The sequence below is a fragment of the Canis lupus genome, chromosome 18 (assembly GCF_011100685.1).
Source record: "Canis lupus familiaris isolate Mischka breed German Shepherd chromosome 18, alternate assembly UU_Cfam_GSD_1.0, whole genome shotgun sequence".
Lineage (NCBI taxonomy): Eukaryota > Metazoa > Chordata > Mammalia > Carnivora > Canidae > Canis > Canis lupus.
In genome coordinates, this window is record NC_049239.1 from 24,251,561 (window position 1) to 24,273,702 (window position 22,142).

At 39.6% G+C, this 22,142-nt stretch overlaps 1 protein-coding gene across 1 annotated transcript; it reads left to right on the forward strand.

Moving 5' to 3' along the window:
• The first annotated feature begins 13,890 nt into the window (after positions 1-13,890).
• Positions 13,891-15,735, forward strand: LOC119877255 (basic proline-rich protein-like). The gene has a single exon (XM_038564460.1). It carries the CDS (start codon positions 13,891-13,893, stop codon positions 15,733-15,735), a length of 1,845 nt encoding a protein of 614 aa, XP_038420388.1.
• The last annotated feature ends 6,407 nt before the right edge of the window (positions 15,736-22,142 follow it).

Here is a 22,142-nt window from a genome sequence, read left to right on the forward strand (position 1 = left end):
ATAGCATTAGCCAAGAAAAGAGATCTGGAATTTCTGAGGTTTCTAACGATGTCTTAGTGGAGTTATAAATTGTGTTAAAAGTCTGAGTTATACTTCCATGGTGACAATACCTTGGTGTATTCCTTGAGGCAGAGTGTCAGGTCCAGCAGTTGGATTTTTGAAGAGTATGAACTGATAGTTCAGTGAAGTCTATGTAAAAATTAGGTGTCACCAAGGGAAAGTGACCGTTGCGGTTTCATGGTCAGAGATGCAGTGCCAGGAACTGAGGTGAAAAGCTGAGGTGGGAGAGAGAAGTTTTGGGAAGTGAGAGGTCCTCTCCTCCAGGGCCAAGGCCTGGACCCATATGAGGCAGTTTGCTCCTGAGGAAAGCAGTAATCTCCACTAATTTTTAGAATGGGACAGATGGCAGTTACCTCTGTAAGATTTCTTTCAGACATGGGAAGGTAGGGTAATATGTCTGGACAGAGAACAAGTATCATGAATAAGGAAACAGCAAGCGAAAGATATACAATGGATATACAATGGTGTTATTCCTAACACCAAAAGAGGAAAAACAATAAATGTCTGATGTCCAAAATTTTAGAGTCTTAGGAGAGCCTGAGTACTACTAAGGCAATGAGTGGTCTCAGTATCCAGGGTAAATTTCTTCTCCTGTAGTGAGAATTTCTTTTCCTTAGCTGCCAGGGGGTGGGGGTGGGGGTAGGTAGATATCATCTAGACTGTATGATTAAGGCATCCCTCTCAAGTGGAGGCCCACCTGAGTGATGTGGGTCATGCTTTTGTGGTTCTGTTGTATAACTGGGCTGAGCCACAGATAGATAATAGATAGCTGATAGATACATAATAGATAATAGATAGCTGATAGATAGATAATAGATAGATGATAGATAATAGATGATAGATAGATAGATGATAGATTAGATAGATTAGATAGATAGATAGATAGATAGATAGATAGATAGATAGATAGATAGATAAAGGTTTTATTTTTTCTATTGTCAGAGTTAGGGAACTGCTCCCTGGCAACTGTAGTATTTTTAAGGCCTCCAAAGGTGGCATAAGTTGAGTTTGAATTAGCCCCTTCATTGTGCCATGAAGGTACCATGGATGTTTTCCACTATAACCTTGAGAATCAGATGTTTGTTGCAACAGAGCCATAAGTAATAGTGTGGAGCAGTGGAAGAGCACCAGGCCTACAACCCAGAGATGCTCAGACTAAAACCACCCTCCAAACAGCTCTGAATTTCCATATGACATGAATCTGCCTTTCCCTCCAAGCTGGTCAGTCTCTTCCCAACAATCTCCCTTTTTCCTTTCCTGTTTTGGGATTCTAGTCTCTATTCTCACTTTTCACTTTTCTTCTTCTTCCAATAACTCTTAGTATGAGTCTTTGAGTGGCTACAGGAAAAGGGGGCAGGGAGTCTCTGGGTCTTGACTCATGGTCAACCATCTCCTTCCAAGGCTTCCCAGTCCATCTTGGAAGGATCCAGGTTTGCTTTTAAGGAAGCTTTAGTAGCCTATCCTTGTGACTATCAGCCCCCTTGTAGAAGTTTCAGTCCTTTCACATGTTGGTACAGCATGGCACAAAACAAGGCTCAAGCATATTGACTGGGAGGTTGGAAATTAAGTAACTGAGTCACTTTGGCTGGTGTTTTGGGAGGTGCAGGATAAGGTATTCATTCCCTTATCCTCTTAAAATTACACATTAGATCACTGGTCTTTATGGATATAATCCATGATATTCTTGGGGATCTAGAGAGTATAGTTTTCTGGTGACAGCAGCACAGCATGCAGCAGCAAAGAAGACTAATGAGTCAAGCGACATCTACCTGAGTAATACTAATATAAACAGAGAGATGTCATCTTAATTACAAGGAGAAGAAGAAGAAGAAAAAGAAAGAAGAAGAAGAAGAAGAGACTTATTCTATTATTATAATCAGTATAGCATCTATTCTGTATTAATATTTATATTAATATAATAATTGTTACATATAATGACATTGTTAATAATTGATTATGGTGATAGTTATATACTCTATAAGAAAAACTATCACTTTTGTACAATTTTTTTCTTCTTTTTAAAACATATTTTATTTAAATTCAATTTAGTTAACATATAGTGTATTATTAGTTTCAGGGGTGGAATTTAGTGATTCATCAGTAAATTTTATATATATATATATATATATATATATATATATATATAGTCTATCTATATATCATGAGCATATAACACCCAGAGCTCATCAAAAGCCCTCCTTAATGCCCATCACCGTTACCCCATCACACCCACCACCTGCCCTCCAGCTTCCTCATTTTGTTTCCTAGAGTTAACAGTTTCTTATGGTTTGCCTCCCTCTTGGTTTTCATCTTACTTTATTTTGCCTTTTTTTTTCCCCTATGTTCATCTGATTTGTTTCTTAAATTCCACATATGAGTGAGATCATATGGTATTTGTCTTTCTCTGACATTGTACAGTTTTAAGAACAGTAAAAGCAACATAGTAATATCTGATGAATGAGACTTAAGAGTAAAGAAAATTACCAGAGATAATGAGAGACATCACATAACGATAAAAGGGTCAATCCATAGAGAAGTTACAGTAACCCTAAACATGTATTGATTAAACAACAAAGATGCAAAATCTGTGAGGCAAAACTGATAGAACTGAGAGGAGAAATAGATAAATCCACAAATATAGTTTGAGAATTCAACACCATTCCCTCAATAATCAATAGAACAATTAAACAGAAGATCAGCGGGGATATAGAAGAACCGAGCAATACCATTAATCAACAGCATTTAACTGACTTCTGTACAACAATTCATCCAACAGCAGAATACCCATTCTTTTCAAGCACCCACAGAACGTATATTAATGCAAACTATATCCTGGACCATAAAACACATCTCAATAATTTAAAAAGACGAAAATCATAGTGTGTTTTCTAACCACAATGGTATCAAGTGAAAAATCAATAAAGTTCATGTCTGCTAACATGAAAGTATTCACAAAGTAGCTAACCATTATGTAAATAAATGCAAATCTTGATATCTTAACTACTCCAATCCAATAATTAATTTTACATATCTATAGTATAAGAAAGTAGAAACAACAACGAAAACCAACAAAAGCCTTTGCATTCTGTTACTAGGTGTCCACCTTCAAAATGTGTAGCATCCTTGCCTAGATAACACAACAGTATGGTGAAAATCACAGACTTGGAAATGTCACTTGGGATTCTTGGAATCTGTATAATATTCAATGAATTATTTAATCTCTCTCCCACTGAGGTTCTTCTAGTATAAAACTGAAGATAACTACATCCCAACTGTGCAAAATCAATGAATTAGTACACATAAGCTCAGTGTTTTGATCTTATCAAGCAACAAAATAAGTATTGTTCCTTTCTCATTCTGCAGCTATGGATTCTTGGACACTGAAAGCACAATAGCAAGAAATGATGTTTTTAGCTAAAATATTACCTGGGAAAATATTTTGTAGATTTTGTGTACTGTTTCCTATTAAATTTATTATGTATGATACAAAAACTCCATATGGAAAAATTGGCCAATGTCATAAACTAAATATGTAGTTTCATAATATTAGAATACATAAGTTAAGGTGTTTTAGGTACTATATTTATGTAAAATAAACTGTTAACATTACATGAAATAGACTTTTGAAATTTGGGGAAATTGAAATATGCTTACTAGATACTTTTCATCAGTTCAATCCTCATATCACACTCTCCCACTCAACTCTTCAGAGATAATAATAAAAAATATACTGACCCAAGTAAGATTTTACATTTGTAATGGCATTATTTATTTTAATAACTACATAGGCAGTCATGGAATAAAATTTAAATGCATTGCATAAAATAAAAAAATAAATTGGAAAAAATGTTTTTGTGGTAAAGTTCTCTAAATAGGTGGAGCTAAAAAAAAAAAAAGAAGAAGCTCCATGGTGTAATTGCCAATTCAAATCATTTTAAACCAATGGATAGGATTTTCAAAGACCAAGATAAAGACAGCATTCTAGATGATATCAATATTATAAGCAAAGACAAATTTAAGAGTGTATGTCTTGACACATAAATAAGTCAGGTTGACAGAATAGAGATTATTGGTATAGGAATAGTGGATGATATTCTGAAGATTTCGGTATTATTCAAATTTAATTGGCTATTAGAAGCAAATTCTCACTGTTTTCAGTGGGCTACTACTGTGTGCTTAGTAATATGTGTCTGAGACACTGCAAGTCTTACTTAAGAGTTGAGACTGAAAGATGACAGAGGGGTTAGGAAGGAACCGTAAACGGGTAGATGGCAGTCATTGAATCTTTAATAAATTGGTACACATACCAATGGAAGAGATGGAGCAAATGTAAGCTTTAGTAAGCTATAGCTACAGAAATTAGCAAATAGTTATTAGGAAGTAAAGCTAGAGAAGAATTCAAAGTACAGGTGTTTGGAAAATAATAATTTAACTAATACAGCCTAGTGACTTTATGGATAGACACCGGAGCCAACCAAAGTAAGCACTTAAAATACAGAGTGTAGAATTTAGTATCAAACTCCAGCCTAGAGAGAAAGATTATATCGTCATCTAAATAGAATTGCAAACCACTGGAGATTTTGATAGAGGCAAAAAAGAGATTGAGAATAGTCTTTTAGGAAGAAGTATCCATGATAGAGAAAGAAAAGCCAAAAAGGGAAGAAAGGAGAATCATCAATCAAATATTAAGAGTGCAGGAAGTGATAACAGTATATATGGGGAGGAGTGGCAAAAGAAGAAAGCCTCACCTACTGGAGGTAGAAAAAGAAAAAGTCAAGGTAGAAAAATAAGATATTAATAAGTCATTGCTATAAATGATGCTGGATTAGCTGCGATGTCTTTCAAGTGTCCTAAACAAAGTATGGAATTGCTTTGTATTTCTTTTGGGTGACCAAATGATGATTCTGGAATGCACATCATTCTATGGCTAAGCTACTTTTGATCTCTTTTTGTCTAGAAATGTAAAAGCAGAATATTTTAACAAGAAAATAATCTTAGAGTACAGAGAAAGAAACTGGCATCAAGAAACTGGTAAGGTGTAATTTGATGAGAAGAGTATGTTAGAGATGAAGAGTCAACTGTGGGGATTTATCAGAAAGTCCTCCATGTGGACTCTAAGAAATTTTGGGTTCTGACATCAGAAGGAAGAAATAACAAACAACAAGTATTTTGATTACTGGAAGACAAATGAAACTTGTTTTGCAAACTTGCTTATCACAATACTTGTCTATGGAAATTTTAGTGCTATGCTAAATAACTTAGGTATAACATAAAATTTAACCCAAATTTATTGGATAAAATTCTTTGGTTTTCACATGGTTTTCAACATAACAACATACAAATTCCCCTGGGCAATTTCTGAGAGTCCCTTTGGAAAAGAAAAATGTGGAAGAGCAAAAGTGTTTGCTTATATTGTACTCTTTCTATCTAGGAGTAGGTTTCTAAGTTATGAGAAAAAAACAGAGAGGGGTTTCAACAATCTAAAATGTTTAGGAAAATATTTTTGTTATATATATATATATATATGATATGTAGTGATTAAAAAGTAGTAACAGATTTTAACAAGAAAGCTAATATACATAACAAATGTGTATGTAGAAGTGTATATATGCACACAAACTTCATTTGCTTAAAAACTAATATTTAATTAAGCCACTTGCTTGAAAATCTGTAAATATTTCTGAAGGCAGATGAATTTCAGTATTATTAACCATGTTTTGATCATTAAATCTTTAGAAACGAGAAATACGTAAGGGAGATCAGGTTTTCCAACACACTAGGAATCTTTTCAATTAAGCTGTTTGTTTGTAAAATCGAAATGGAATGGCATTCATTTCCTGTAGTGAAGGTTTTGTTCCCCTAGAAGCCGCCAATCACTTTTTTCCTATTCCACTGCAGTTTTTTAGGTTATTTTTTCCCCCTTACCAATACAACTCTAATAATTAAGACCTGGCTTGACTTCTGATTGGTAACAAGCGTGACTGAGAATTGGGACTAAAAAATCTTAAAAATTATTTATGTCTATATTTAACGATCCTCTTCTGCCTATTCCTTCTGGTTATTATTCTACTCACTGTCCAGATGACTGTAAATTAAGTACCTTGAATTGAAATAAAATGTGTTCAGTTGTAAGACCTTGTAGATGAATGTTTCTAAGTTAATACTGGTCATGTTGCATGGATGGCTTCAAAATGAAATTTATAAAATCTTAGAAAAATAAAAATTCTCAAATATTTAGAAAAACAAGTAAAATGAAACACTCTCCTAGAAATTTGGATATGGGGAAGAGAAAGAAATGTGTATGTTTTGAGTACTACCTAAAAATTACTTCTAAGATTAATTACATACAAAAAAAGACAAGTTTATTATTCTCATCCTCATAATTCTTTGGAAAACTGAGAACAATTGATGGGACTACTGTTATTTGAGAGAGAGAGAGAGAGAGAGAGAACATGCACAGGGGCAGGGGTAGAGGAAGATGGAGAGAGAATCTTATGCAGGCTTCATGTCCAGTGCTCAGCCCTACATGGGACTCAATCTCAGGACCCTGAGATCAGACCTGAGCTGAAACCAAGAGTTGGATGGTCAACCAACTGAGCCAGACAGGTACCCCTTTTGTTGGAATATTCTATCTTCCTCTATTTCCCTCTTACTCTCAATTTACCTTCTTCATCTTGATTGCTTTTTCAATATTCCCCATAAACCACACCTATTTTTTATTAAAGTCATTTAAATATGTAAGAATAGTTCAGTTTATTAATAACATAAACCCCTGAATGTTACTTTAACAAAATTTTTTTGCTAGTAAGTGAAATTCAACACAAAGCGAATACTTGATTCTCCCAATAAACATTTATTGAGTATCATCTACAGGCCAAGACTGTGCATTATGTTAGGAATAAAAGATAAACAAGACACATTTCCAAAAGGTCAGGTGCACAAGTATATACAAGGAGTGTTTAAAAGAAGCCAATGGTTCTATTTTTGTTTAGAGAACTTATATCAAACACAGATCATTGGAGTAGGGATGGACCACTTACAGAAAATGGGCCAATTAGATTTTCTCTCCCAGAAACCTGAAGTGAGTAGATAGGGATATACAGATTTGGGATTCTAGACCACCATTTTGAAGTGGTATTATGTTCCTGTTATACGCTGTGTGCAAAAATATTAACAAAGCATACGAGAGAGAGAGAGAGAGAGAGAGAAGCAGAGGTCAAAGTCATTACAAGAGAAAAAAAGGAAAAAAAAAAAGTACATCACTTGCTGCGTTCTTGTTCTCATATGATCCTGCTTTTCTAGCTGTAATTTTCTGTGAGATTCCATACTAGTTGTATTTAACAGCAAAAAAAGGTGAGGGGAAGGGAAGCGGGGTGGGAGGCGGTGAATATAGGATACAATAATAGCAAGAAAAAAGTCTATATAGCCATAGAGGTTTCCAAGGAGGGTAAACAACCACAGAGATTAAAATGATTAACCCCGAATAAGTACATAACTGCTAGCATTGTTTAAGTTTATATGTATTAAGTAATTTAATCAGGAAGATAAACACATGAAATAATTATTACTATTATCCCTATTAAACAGACAAGGAAACCAAAATACAAAGAGCTTAAGTAACTTGTCCAAGTTTATTCTCTATATCATGGAGGAGTTAGGAACTGATCTTTGACAAAATACATAAAACAGCTTCTTAGTTTTGAGAGTGCAAGTTTAAAAATGTGAGCTGGATTGAACTCCTTTATTCTGGTTAATGTAAGAAAAAAAATTGCACTGTTGAACCCTACTAGCTAGTATTTTGGTGAGAATTTTTGCATCTGTGTTCATCAGGGATATTGGTTTGTAATTCTTCTTTTGGGTGGGATCTTTGTCTGGTTATGGAAATCTTAAAATTGGTATGGAACCAGAAAAGTCCCCAAAGAGCCAAAGGGATACTGAAAAAGAAAACTAAAGCTGGTGGCATCACATTTCCAGACTGCAAGCTCTACTACAAAACTGTGATCATCAAGACAGCACAGTAAAGGCACAAAAACAAATACAGCAATCAATGGAACAGAACAGAGAACCCAGAAATGGACCCCAACTCTATGGTCAAGTAATCTTTGACAAAGTAGGAAAGAATATCCAATGGAAAAAGACAGTCTCTTCAACAAATGGTGTTGGGAACATTGGACAGCCACATGCAGAAGAATGAAACTGGACCATTTTCTTACACCATATACAAAAACAGACTCAAAATGGATGCAAGGCCTAAATGTGAAACAGGAATCCATCAAAATCCTAGAGGAGAACATAAGCAGCAGCCTCTGTGACCTCAGCCACATCAACTTCTTAATAGACACATCTCCAAAGGCAAGGGAAACAAAGGCAAAAGTAAACTCTTGGGACCTCATCAAGATAAAACCTTTTGCACAGCAAAGGAAATAGTTGACAAAAACAAAAGCAACTGACAGAATGGGAGAAGATATTTGCAAGCCTCTTATCAGATAAAGGGCTAGTATCCAAAATCTATAAAGAACTTATCAAAGTCAACAGCCAGAGAATAAATAATCCAGTCAAGAAATGGGCAGAAGGCATGAACAGACATTTCTCCAAAGAAGACATACATAGGCCAAGAGACACATGAAAAAATGTTCAACATCACTGGTCATCAGGGAAATTCAAATCAAAACCTCAACGAGATACTCCCTCACACCAGTCAGAATGGGTATCATTATCAAGTCAGGAAATGACAGATATTGGTGAGGATGCAGAGAAAGAGGAATTCTTTTTTTTTTTAATTTTTATTTATTTATTCATGAGAGAGAGAGAGGCAGAGACACAGGCAGAGGGAGAAGCAAGCTTCCCACAGGAGCCCGATGTGGGACTCGATTCCAGACCCCAGGATCATGCCCTGAGCTCCCAGGCGTCCTGAAAGGGGAACTCTTATACACTGTTGGTGGGAATGTGAACTGGTGCAGCCACTCTGGAAAACAGTATGGAGATTCCTCAAGAAGTCAAAAATAGAGCTATCCTCTGACCCAGCAATTGCACTACTAAATATTTACCCCTAAATAATTAGATAAATATTAAGTATTTATCTAAAGATACAGATATAGTGATCTGAAGGGGCACCTGCACCCCGGTGTTTATAGCCACAATGTCCACACAGTCAAACTATGAAAAGAGCCCAAATGTCTCTCGACAGATGAATAGATAAAGAAGGTGTGCTGTGGGCAGCCTGGGTGGCTCAGCAGGTTCGTGCCGCCTTCTGCCCAGGGTGTGATCCTGGAGACCTGGGATGGAGTCCCACGTCGGGCTCCCTTCATGGGGCTTGCTTCACCCTCTGCCTGTGTCTCTGCCTCTCTCTCTCTCTCTATGTCTCTCTCTGTCTCTCTCTCTCTCTGTATCTCTCAGGAATAAATAAATAAAATCTTAAAAAAAAGAAGGTTGCTGTGTGTGTGTGTGTGTGTGTGTATAATGGAATACTAAGTGAAATAAGTCAATCAGAGAAAGACAATTATCACATGATCTCACTCATATGTGGAATTTAAGAAACAAAATCAAGGATCATAGTGGTAGAGAGGAAAAAATAAAAACAAGATGAAATCAAAGAGGGAGACAAACCATAACAGATTCTTAATCATAGGAAACAAACTGAGGGTTGCTGAAGGAGAGAGGGATGGGGGATGAGGGATGGGGTAACTAGGTGATGAACATTAATGGGGACATGTGATGTAATGAGCACTGGGTATTATAGAAAACTGATGAATCACTGACCTCTACCTCTGAAAGCAATAATACATTATATATTAATTTTAAAAAAAAGAAGAAGAAAAAATTGGAGCTCCTGAGAAAACCCAATGAGAAAGACATAGTCAGGAAAGTAGTAAGAAGAGTTTAAAAACTGCAGGAAAGCAAAAAGGACAAAGAGAGATATTACTGGTGGAGGAGAGGTTTATAGAGATTTTCAACACAGTAGCCCTTCCCTATCCAAGAGAAATGTGTTACAAGACCCCCAGTGAATGCCTGAAACTGCAGAGACTATAGAACCCCATAAATCCTATAGTTTTCCCCTATACATACATACCTATGATAAAGTCTAATTTATAAATTAAGCACAAGAGATTAATAATATCTAATAATAAAATAAAATAATTGTAACTATATATTTTAATAACAGTTACTTGACTATGGTCTCTCAGGATAGCTTACTGTACTCACCTTTATTCTTGTGATGGTGTGAAATGATAAAATGCCTACGTGATGAGATGAAGTGAAGTGGATGCTGTAGGCATTGGGATGCAGTGCTGACTCTCTGATAACATGTAGAAGGAGGATCATCTGCTTCTCGAACATGGTTGACTGCAGGTAAGTGAAACTACAGAAAGTGAAATCAAGGATAAAGGTGGACTGCTGTAATAGGAATTTTAAACAGAGATTATAAATTTCTTTTGCATGAAATATAGCCTCTCCCCTGGTACTTCTGTACTATCCAAGAGACTCGTGAAGTTTTGTCTGAGATTCTGTATCTATTTGTGTATGTGTTCAGTGAAGGGGCAAATGGAGAAGTGGTGGATTATCAAGCTCCAATAAGGTAATTTGCTACAAGGAATCTCATGGATGAGGCCATGAGAATGTTATCTGGTCTTTTCTCTATCTTTCCACTCCAAAGAATGCTCTGAGTCCTTGGGGAAGAGCTAGGACTTCCTCTGCTCTTGTTAGCGAGGAGTTTGATGTAACATTTCCAGGATTTGAAGAGGTAAGATTCCTGAGATGATATAATATTAAGCCTCCCTTTTCATCTTAATTTCTATGAATGAGTTCTGTTCCTTTACACCATTCAAGCCCAGTTCAATGGAGAACATGAGTAGTCACTTAGAGTTGCAACAAAGTTCTGATTTTAACCAAATGCTCAGTGTAGAGGATTCATGAATTAAAATTAATAATTTAGATAGAGGTGGTAAATGCCTTACTAGATAGACACAGAATCCCATGACAGTAAAGAGGAGACACAAAGTCAACTTGGGATATAATAGACAGGAAATGGTTTTATGGGAAAGGTGACCCATAACTGAGTCTGGATTGGTAATTTTTAGATTGGCCAACCGTCTGCAAAATAATGTGTAAAAGGTACAGAGATGTGAAAGAACTTAAAATATTTAAGAGATTACGTATGATTTGGTGTATATTTAACACTAGATTTGTTGGTGACTATCCGGAAATTAGAAAGTATTTTGCATAGTTTAAAGGAAAAATATTCTGAAGACAAGAGCTAACACCTGAAATATTTAAATCCTGCAAGAGGCAAATTTATGATGAGAAAGTCCACTTTGGTGGCAGTATGCAGAATTGCTCATCATGGACAATAATATCGTGAGGTAAGGAGACAAGTTAGGGACCGTTACAGAAGAGAGGACACTTCTTAGATTATATAGAAGGCAAAATTAATACAACCTACTGAATCCTGGTGACAGCTTATGTGAACGCAGGCATAACTAGCAAACACAGGGATGGAGTGAGACCTACTGGATCAAACTTCCTGGTTTCTGGCTTGGGTAACTCTCCTCATGCTTCTGGAAAATAGGGTGAGGCTGTTGAAGAGGGTAGAGAATGCTGAATCCCATTTACTAATACTCAAAACAGTCCATCAGCAAAACAGAGAATGATTCTGATGATCGGAGAACTAAAAACAAATCTTGGGGATCCCTAAGCATGTAAGCAGCAGTTAAAGCCATAAAAAAGAATCAGATTTGTCAAAGTACATAGTTTGAGAAAAAAAAATACGTATTGCCAGAACACTAATGTTTTGTGAAGAAGACGGAAAAATGAGAGGAATTAGAACCGAAATAACAATAGAAGTCAGGACGAATTATTGATACAGAAGCCAAAGAAGAAAAAGGGTTGATGAATAAGTGCTGCAGCAGAGTAAGGTAAAAGCTGGGAAGTGTCAAATTTAACAATTAACTATTGAGTTGATAGATGGCTTTTAGAACTTGCCTTAGGCCTGGCTTGAGGCCACACTCGGGGATAGAAAGGCAGGGCAGAAGCGCAGCCTTGTATTTGCAGATTTTACTGTCCACTGGAAGACCTGAACATGAACGAATCAACCGGTAAACAAAGGTTACAGTTAAGGTGGTAGGGGCTGGTCTCTCCAGGGCAATACTTCAGCTTAGAAATGAAAGCCGGAAAAAAAAAAAAAAAAAAGAAAAAGAAATGAAAGCCGAGAAAGTACTAATAACCGGTGGGGGAAACAGGCCAGGCAGAGTAAAGGGTGTGGCCAAAAGGTTTCAGACAAGAAGGAGGTCAGTATGTTTTCAGAAACAAGAAAAGGATCCCTAAGAGCTGTTGAGATGCGTCTGAGGAGGAAGCAGGGCCAAGACATGTTTATTTTAATAGCGAAGGCAGTCAATCTTGTGACATTTCACTAAAAAATAAGAAAAAGTCCTCAGGCTAAGGTATAAGACTTAAAAATCAATGATTCTGGGAGAGCCCGGGGGTCTCAGCGGTTTAGCACCGCCTTCAGCCCAGGGTGTGATCCTGGAGACCCGGGATCCCAGGATCGGGTCCCACGTCGGGCTCCCTGCGAGGAGCCTGCTTCTCCCTCCGCCTGTGTCCCTGCCTCTCTCTCTCTGTGTCTCTCATGAATAAGTAAATAAAATCTTTTTTAAAAAATATCAATGAATTTGAAAGAAACTAAGGAGAATGGATACAATCTATTAAAATATTGACAATGAAATGATTATTTAATTAACATATAATTCTGACGTCTATTTCAATATTTTCTCCTACTTCTTCCTCCGTGAAATGCTTCTTTTTTTTTAATAATCAAACTTTATTTCCTTGAACATAACATTGATTGACAGCAAGATTTGTAAGTAATCATCCCTTTATTTAGTTTAGATAAACACTTCCAGTGCAGAACTCTGTTAGAAATTAACCATTAAGAACCATGTAAAAAAGATGTAAGGCATGTTCTATGTAACGACCAAACAGACTCAGTTTTAATTTTTCTACAGAATGTACTGCAGGTTACCATGTAATGAAAACAAAAGCAAATTACTCTAAATGTGTCGAATTTGTTTAGTAATTTAAATAAAAACATATGAGCCCCATTACACAGATAATTCTAAATCTACTCTGAAAAACAAATCAGGAACTACCTATCGGGAGAGGATACCTACCAGAGCATGCCCCAATAAGGCTGCTCTCTTCACAGAATACATGGAGAAGGAGTAATAACCATCAACGCGAGTGAATGTTCTAATATTTGGGGGAATATTAGAAAATTATTTGTTAAAAATAATTAAAAGTAAAAAATTATTTGTTATTTGTTATCTTGCCCTTGCGGATCCAGATGAGCCAGTTTAGAAGAGCAGGCTGCTTGAGCCAGAGAACCTTCCGGGCTCATCAGCTACTGAAGGGTCTTCAGCCTGCCTGGCATTAGCTCGCTGGGCGAGGCGCGGGGGTCAGGCTCGCGCAGCAGGAGGCTCTGCGCGGCGCCGCGTCCCTTCCCCCGGAGACTGCGGGATGCCAGGGAGGAGGGAGGCGTGAAGAATACGGGGAGCTCTAAAACAACCTGTGCTCCAATGCCCGGATCGCTAAGATAAATCTTGGGGTTTTTTTTGTTTTGTTTTGTTTTTTATTTATTTATGATAGGCACACAGTGAGAGAGAGAGAGGCAGAGACACAGGCAGAGGGAGAAGCAGGCTCCATGCACCGGGAGCCCGATGTGGGATTCGATCCCGGGTCTCCAGGATCGCGCCCTGGGCCAAAGGCAGGCGCCAAACCGCTGCGCCACCCAGGGATCCCAAATCTTGGTTTTTTAATATAAGAGACTCACTGAATCAAATGGCTGCTCATTGGAGCAAAGGCTGCGTGAGCGCTCCTGGGGCGGGAGGCCGCGGAAGAGCGAGCCCCGCGGGAATCCTCCAGCGGCCGCGGGGCTGGGGCCGGAGCCCGCCAAGCACACGCGTTCCCGGGCGGCGTCCGTGGGGCCGGGAGCCCTCGGCGCCCGCAGCTCCGACCCCCGGGCGCAGCGCAGCCCTCGCGGGGACTCGCGGCGTGGGCGCCTCCGCCGTCCGGCCGAGGCCTCGCTGCCCACCGGCTCCTCCACCCCCCTGCCCCCGGGCGCGTCCGCCCGCGGTCGGGGCGGCGGCCTTCGCGGGACAGCGCCGCGTGGGCGGCCCCGAGCGTGGGCGGTGGGCCCGGCCTGCACCGGGAGGTCCCCGTGGGCCCGGCCTGCACCGGGAGGTCGCCGTGGGCCCGGCCTGCACCGGGAGGTCGCCGTGGGCCCGGCCTGCACCGGGAGGTCACGGTGGGCCCGGCCTGCACCGAGAGGTCGCCGTGGGCTGCCCTGCACTGGGAGGTTCCCGTGGACCCGGCCTGCCCCGGAGCTCGCCGTGGGCCGGGCCTGCACCGGGAACTCACCATGGGTGGCCCTGCACTGGGAGGTCGCCGTGGGCTGGGCCTGCACTGGGAGGTCGCCGTGGGCCCGGCCTGCACCGGGAGGTCTCCATGGGCTCGGCCTGCACCGGGAGGTCGCTGTGGGCTGCCCTGCACCGGGAGGTTCCCGTGGACCCGGCCTGCCCCGGAGCTCGCCGTGGGCCTGGCCTGCACCGGGAGGTCACCGTGGGCCCGGCCTGCACCGGGAACTCACCATGGGTGGCCCTGCACCGGGAGGTCATTGTGGGCCGGGCCTGCACTGGGAGGTCCCTGTGGGCCGGGCCTGCACCGGGAGGCTTGCCGTGGCTGCCGCGTGGGGCGACTCTGGTTTCTCGGGCAGTGTGGATGCAGCGCGGCCCCGAGGTGGGGCGCCCGCGGGAACTGTCCCTTCGGGGACCTGGGCACCCACGGGGCCTGGCGCACGGCTCCCACGGGCCCCCGACGACGATGCCGGACCTGCCCCCTCCCGCACCCCCCCCCCCCCCAGCCGGCTCAGCCCCTGTGCCGCTGCAGGTGCAGGACTCGGGGGCTCCGACCTGCTGCGCCCACGCTGGAAGTGGCCACCGGGCGCAAGGGGGCATGACTGGCTCGGGGCGGGGCGGGGCGGCCGCGGGGCCTCGGTCACCGTGTGCGGGGTCCGGACGCAGCACGCTAGGAGGGCCCACGGCCACGCGCACCCACGGCCACGCGCACCCACGGCCAAGGCCACGCGCACCCACGGCCACGGCCACACGCACCCGGGGGCGCGGCGGACCGATCGGGAGACGGTGGCGGGGGGAGGCAGCCCTGAGCCGCACGGGGCCCAAGGCTCTCGTGGCCCCAACGCAGCGGGGACCTGTGCGCGAGCAGCGCGGCCCTCGTGACCCCAACGTGTGTCTTTTTGTTTGTTTAAAAGGCTTGGGGTTTGCTGTCCTGAAGCGAGGTCGCGCCGTCGAGGAGGGCCAGTTTCCTCGCGTGGTGTGGAAATACGAGTGCACACCTCGGCGGGCAGCGGCTGCGCGCCGCTCGGACCCAGGGCGAGCGCGAGACTCCTCGGCCACGGGGTGCGCCGCGCGGGGGGAGGGCACCGGCCCATGGGTGCGTGGGGCTCGGAGCCCGGGACGACCTGCCTCCGCCGGGGACCCGCCGAGCTCCCTGCCCGCCGCGCCGCCTCGTGGAAGGGGAGGGCGACCCCGCAAGGCCCGGGCCCTGCGCTCCCTGCCCGCTCCGGGGGCGGGGGGGGGGAGCGAGGATGAGCCGACCGACCCCTGACGGTTCTCCCACGACTAAAAAGTCAGTGGTTTGTGAGAAAGATTACGACAATTAGAGAAAAAAATTTAAAATCGACATCTGTTTTGTCCGTGTGAGGACAGATGCCGGACCCTTCCGCACTAGCAATGAAAGAAAAAAAAAAAAAGATAGCTTTATTAAAGAATCACCAGTGAGATCCTCAAGTTCATACAGATTTAATAACATCCAGCTGTTCGCCACATGCCCCAAAACTATTGCCCACCTGCTGGCAGAAAGTTTTTATTATTTTTAATTAAAAATATTATCTTTTCATCCATACTTCTGAAATAAACATGCCATCACATGACAATTTGTTTTATCAAAAGTTTATAACATTCATAAATGGATATGCTTTGATCCGACGAGTCCCCTCTCTCTAGTAAAATCTCGCATTCATTTTTATTAAGTACCCTTGTGACATAGTTTTTTATTCATGCAATGAGATAAAAAATTGAGCATCATTTGGCTTCAGTGTCAATGCTGTAAGAGGAGCAAAGTGCAGGACCTGACAAGTTTATAAAAATTGTAGGAGGAATTAATAGTATCAGGGGATCATCAAGGTCTCCATGATTGTGCAAAGACTATAAAGATTCCATGTCTAATAGTTTGGGATTATCACAGTTTCTTTTTTTCTTTCTTTCTTTCTTTCTTTCTTTCTTTCTTTCTTTCTTTCTTTCTTTCTTTCTTCCTCCTTCCTTCCTTCCTTCCTTCCTTCCTTCCTTCCTTCCTTCCTTTCTTTCTTTCTTTCTTTCTTTCTTTCTTTTCTTCTTTCTTCTTTCTTTCCTCTTTCTCTTCTTTCTTTCTTTCTTTCTTTCTTTCTTTCTTTCTTTTTTCTTTTCTCCTAGAAATATGCTTAAAAAGATGACCATTTAAGAATATTAGTTGTATATATCCCCCCTCAAGAAGCATTCTTTTTTTTTTTTTCCTTTGATGTGAATTTTCTGTATTTGGAGATAAAGTTTAATTATCAATTATTCTTTAGGAAAAATAACATCTGTCATCCAATGGTAGCATTTCACGGACATTGGCTTTGTGAGCTAATTTTCATGTTCCAATAATGTTAGGTTATTGAGACTCATGTTTGTGTGCATTTTAAATTTGTGCCATTAAGCATTTCTTGGTACTTCTAGCAGATTCTTATGGTTTATATGCTCTGGAGAACAGAAGTGGAATAAAATATATAAATAAAAATATGTAAAAGCAGAAAATGGCTCACTAAGGGGGAAATGTTTGTAATCTACCTTTCCTGTCTAAGTAAACATTAAATAACACTGCAAAGGAGAGCTCTGGACATCTCAAAAGCATTAACAACTCACTGGCATGTTTTGTTGTGGGGCTGCCTGAAAATTCTCTTCTACATAATATTCAAAATATAAAAACGCTGCAGCAGTGCATGTTCAATTTGAGTTCACAGTTTAAAATGTGCCTTAAGATAACCCAAGATAAAAAACAACTTGCAAATTGTGTGCTAAGAACTACAGCTTTCTTGTTATATTTGCTATGTTAATGAAGTATGTCACCGGAGAAGCAACTTAGCACAGCTAAATATTCAATGTATTTACAAAAGAAAATTTCAAAGACAGGTAACACTCATCTTAATTTATTCCCCTTTACTAAGCAAAGGATAAGCAGTATACACCTAAATACCATTTTCAGGTTAAATTGCCCAAAGATGAAAAAGAATAATGTCATTTTAAATACCAAAATTGATTAGGACTGCGATCTTGTCTAAAGTCTATGTTGTGGTACTGAAATGGAATCTCAGTACCATTGGAATGGTTTAATTTTGATTTTTTTTATTGAAGTATACTATTTTACTAATTCCTGAAGGCATCATAAGATTTTTTCCAGAACATCAAGAATCACTGAGAGACTTCCAAATTCTTAACTCTTTTTTTAGTATTCGACAACAACAGCAGCAGCAACAACAACACAAAAGTCTCCCCTTTCTCAGGAAATGAATTTCTGCAGCCCCAAATTAAGTTGATATTGTAAGTAAAAAGAAGCTGAAAATATATTCTCTGTAAATCTATCTGCCTTTATGATTATTGTTCATATGTGGATAAGAATGTTCCCAAAGATCAGAGAGTAATGGCCCGGGTGTAATTCACAGTTGCAATGCCATGATTTGCCAAGACTTTAATTAGCCAATGCACAGTTCTAATATTTAGGGCTCTTTGCTGAGTACGTTCTACATATGAAATACATTACAAATTGAGCTGCTGTCAGTTCTCCTTCTGGATTGGCTGGAACCACTAATGCAGTCCATCAACTCACCAGCAGACCATTACTTTCTCAGCAGCGTTCCCTGTGGACTAGCATTGCTCACTTTGAACATATTGCTTTAATAAGAGAATTATTTCTGAAAGCTTGAGTTATCTCAGGCCTCGGAAGAAGTGCTTTGGAACCTGACAAAGTGCTTTCTATAGTAAATGGTTTTGGAGATCACAGAGTAAAATGTATATTTGGTCTCATTTGCATAAAAACATCCAACACAGCTTTTCACAAATTAACACAAATTTGATAGAATATTGAATGATCTATGACTAAATTCTTCCATTTCTAGGATTCCAGATGTTTTTTATGTTGGTTGATTTACTTTTTGATTAGTTGTTAGAACTTAAGACATCTGTTGCCATTGTGTAGTGCGGAGTATGTTAATGGTATTACTAAATGCCATGTGTCTATCAGTGTCTAATCATGTGTCTGATGCTAAAGCAACTCCCTGGGTAGGCTTTTCTACACAGATGTGGAACGCAAGACTGCTGATGATGAAATTCTGCAAAAACAGCATTTATGAAAACCAAGTGAATGTTTGAATTTAGGTAGAAAACAAAGTGCTAAAACTGTACAGAAAATAATTCAGAAAGTTTCATGATTCTATTTGATCCTTTATTACAGCAGCTGTAATTATACATGTTTTCTGTAACTGTACTATATGTTTAAGAAATTTAATTTCACTATTATTGATTATACCCAATCCTTCAGTTTTCCCTGAGGTTCAGGAAAGTCAGTCATAGTATGTGTAGTGTCTCATAACATAACAAGGTGGAACTAATGTAAATCAGACTCTGATTAAAAAGATAATCATATAGTTATCTCCAAATAAACTGTATATGCTCTTCCTTATTATTACATTATTATCCAATTTTTATAGAATGCATATCTGTTGAGGGAATTTAGAGAATTTACTGCCAATCCAGGCTCAAGATTCTTTAACTATTGTTTAGAAAGGCTATAAAGAAATTAGGTGCTGACATTATGAACAACCAGCGACCTAGTAAATTTCAGAAATCAAAAGATCACGGTTCAACTGATATACTGCAATGCAAATTTATTTTATATGTGTAGAATTCACATAGCCCATAGTTCCTTGTGCGTCTTTAGGCCCTAAATACTATCATTGGACACAAGTATACAAAGAGGAAGACCCAAGTGTTCCCGCTAGACTATGGTCCTCAATTAGGCCTAGAGCAAGGATGATCCCTTAATGGTCAAAATGCTATGACAGTGGGTGAAATGAAGATTCCTTTTGTTTTAAATCACGTGCTCATAATTTGACACATTTAAAAAAATATTTTTAAAGACTTTATTTATATGAGAGAAAGAGATAGCAAGAGAAAGTAGGGGCAGGGATGGGGAGGGACAAAGAGGGGAGAAGCAGGTTTCCCACTGAGCAGGAAGCCCCAGTGACCCAAGGCTCAATCCCAGGATCTGAGGTCAATCATCATGACCTGAGCCAAAGGCAGATGCTTAGCCAACTGAGCCACCCAGGTGCCCCAACTGGACACCATTTTAGATGAACTGGAAGAATGTACTTTGATCAAAGAAAATGGAAACATGGTAGGAGAATAGCAGAGGGATTCAGGCCTCAGCAAATCTGGGAGGTTCAGACGTAACTGTGCCCAAACTCTGGCTTCACCATTTCCTAGTTGTGTGACTTTTGGCAAGTTGCTCAGTATATAAATGCCTCTGTTTCCTAAAGAAATGTGCAAATAAATTATCACCACTTAATAGTAGTTGGGGTAAGAAATAATATGACAGACTCAATGTGTACAACTTAGAGTACTCAACTTTCAATAAACCATAGTTATTATTATTGTTATCATCCTTTCTTATAATTATGCAGTTATCATTATGAATCAAAATATCCTTAAGAAAAAAACTAAAGCAAACACCTAATTCTTACTCAAAAGAAACCCTCAAAATCAACTGTGCCCAAGTAAAATCCCTGCTGTTGTCCCTCCTAACAGAAGTAGAACTCTTAGAACAGAAGTGATTCTCTTAGATAATGAGAATATATCATGAAAATAGAGTAAATTCTAACAGTAATTTTCAAAGTAAAGAATTATTATTTTTTAGAATTATTACATCACCCGCGATCATGTCTGAATTTCATATTGAAGTAAAAAGAAAATAAAAGGCTTATAATTTAGGACATGTGTCTGCTGAGTCTGAACCCTCTTTTAGTAGCTTATGACAAGTTCCTACCAACTGCTCCCACACAGCACATATGGACCAGATAGTACACACGTTTATCTTCAAGGGAGGTATGGATGCATAGGGAGTTGTTGTTGTTGTTTTGTTTCATTTTTTGTTTGGTTTTTAACTGGGTGCCATGCCACTCCCAACAAAATCAAAGTTCTATTTTTAAGAAGAAGTACAGAATGGATATTGGGTAGGTAACAAGCAGTCCTAGCCAGAGTGGTGAAAATGATAGTTAGCAAAATACAATTAATACAAAAATTAGTTCTATAGATTGAGATAACACAAGAAGGGAAGTGGCAAGAGGTATAAGGCTAAGAGATGACAATTCTACCTAGGAGCAGAGTAACTAGAAGTAGCACAGAACTTCACCAACAATTGAATGATATAGTTCATCAACAGTTTATCAGTTATTTTAGATAGAATGAAGTCCTAATACATGTCAGATTATTAGAAAATCTAAGAAAGCCCAAAATGGAAAGAAAAATATATTTACAACCTCACTATAAGGAGATAACTGAAGTTAAAATTTTGTGTATACCTTTTTACTTATTTTTTTAGATTTACACATATGCGCACACATGTACACAATTTATAAATATGTTTATTTAATCTTCTTTTCATAAAAAATGTAAAACATTTTCCACATTATCACTTTTTTAACATGATTTTAAATGATACATACAGCATATACAACTTGAAGGGATAGAAGGCATTGCCCATTTATAAAAGGATGCAATTTCTTATTTAAAAACTCTACTTTGAAACACCTGGGTGTTTCAGTGGTTGAGCATCTGCCTTTGGTTCAAATTTGGTTCAAATAGTAATCTGGGGGTCCTGGGATCAAGTCCCACATTAAGCTCCCCATGGGAGCCTGCTTCTTCCTCTACTTCTGTCTCTGCCTCTCTGTGTGTGTCTCTCATGAATAAATAGAATCTTTGAAAAAAAATTAAAAAGCTCCACTGTGAGGGTGCATGGGTGGCTCAGTTGGTTAAGCATCGGCTTTGGCTCAGATCATGATCTCTGGGTCCTGGATCAAGCCCAGCATCAGGCTTGTCTACTCAGCAGGGAGCCTTTCCCTCTGTGTTCTCTCTCTCACCCCTTCTCTCTCTCAAATAAATACATTTTTAAAAATCTTTAAGAAAGAAATTAAAAAATAAAAATCTCTACTATGAAGATGGTAATGAACCATGTGACTTAGTTGCACTGTAGTCTGAGAATTTCAATGTGGATTTTTATTTAAATATTCTTAGCTTCTGTATGAAATTCATATTTTTCCAACAGGCTTTATGAGCACTGAGCTTACGAAATAGAAACAGACACACACACACACACACACACACGTCATTAAGGGAAAACAAAACAAGCTATCCAAACTCAATTTTTCTTATTCCATCTCAAATGGACTTTGATCATACTATGTACCCAATTTATGTCCACAGAACCACAATATTTTCAGTAACTAAGGTTCAAGACACAGTTTGTGGCGAGGACTTAAGAGTGGGATACAGATGTTAGATTCCAACAAACCCGCCATGCTCTGTTATAGACACGACCCTTGGATTATCTTCTGTACTGTTTTCTAATTTATAAAATGAGGATAATAGTTCTTACTTCATTCAATGCTATGGAGAATTGAATGAAGTAACAGTTAAAGAGTTTAGACCACTTTCTATTATTATTTGGCATCTTCTGGTCTTATATAAGGAATAACAAATTCTATTAAGTCTATCTTGGCAACATCAGTGACATCTTTGTTACACTCTTTGTTTTCATGACAACTAATCAACTTCACATCTTTATTGTCTTGCATTTCAACCAGGCTGACAACTTCCAATTTCTCCCTTTCAGGACAATTAGATTAATTTTCTTAATGTAAACCTCTGATAAATTTACTCTGCTAC

Coding starts and splice junctions, on each gene's coding strand:
- LOC119877255 (XM_038564460.1), top strand. CDS start 13,891: ATGGCTGCTCATTGGAGCAAAGGCTGCGTGAGCGCTCCTGGGGCGGGA.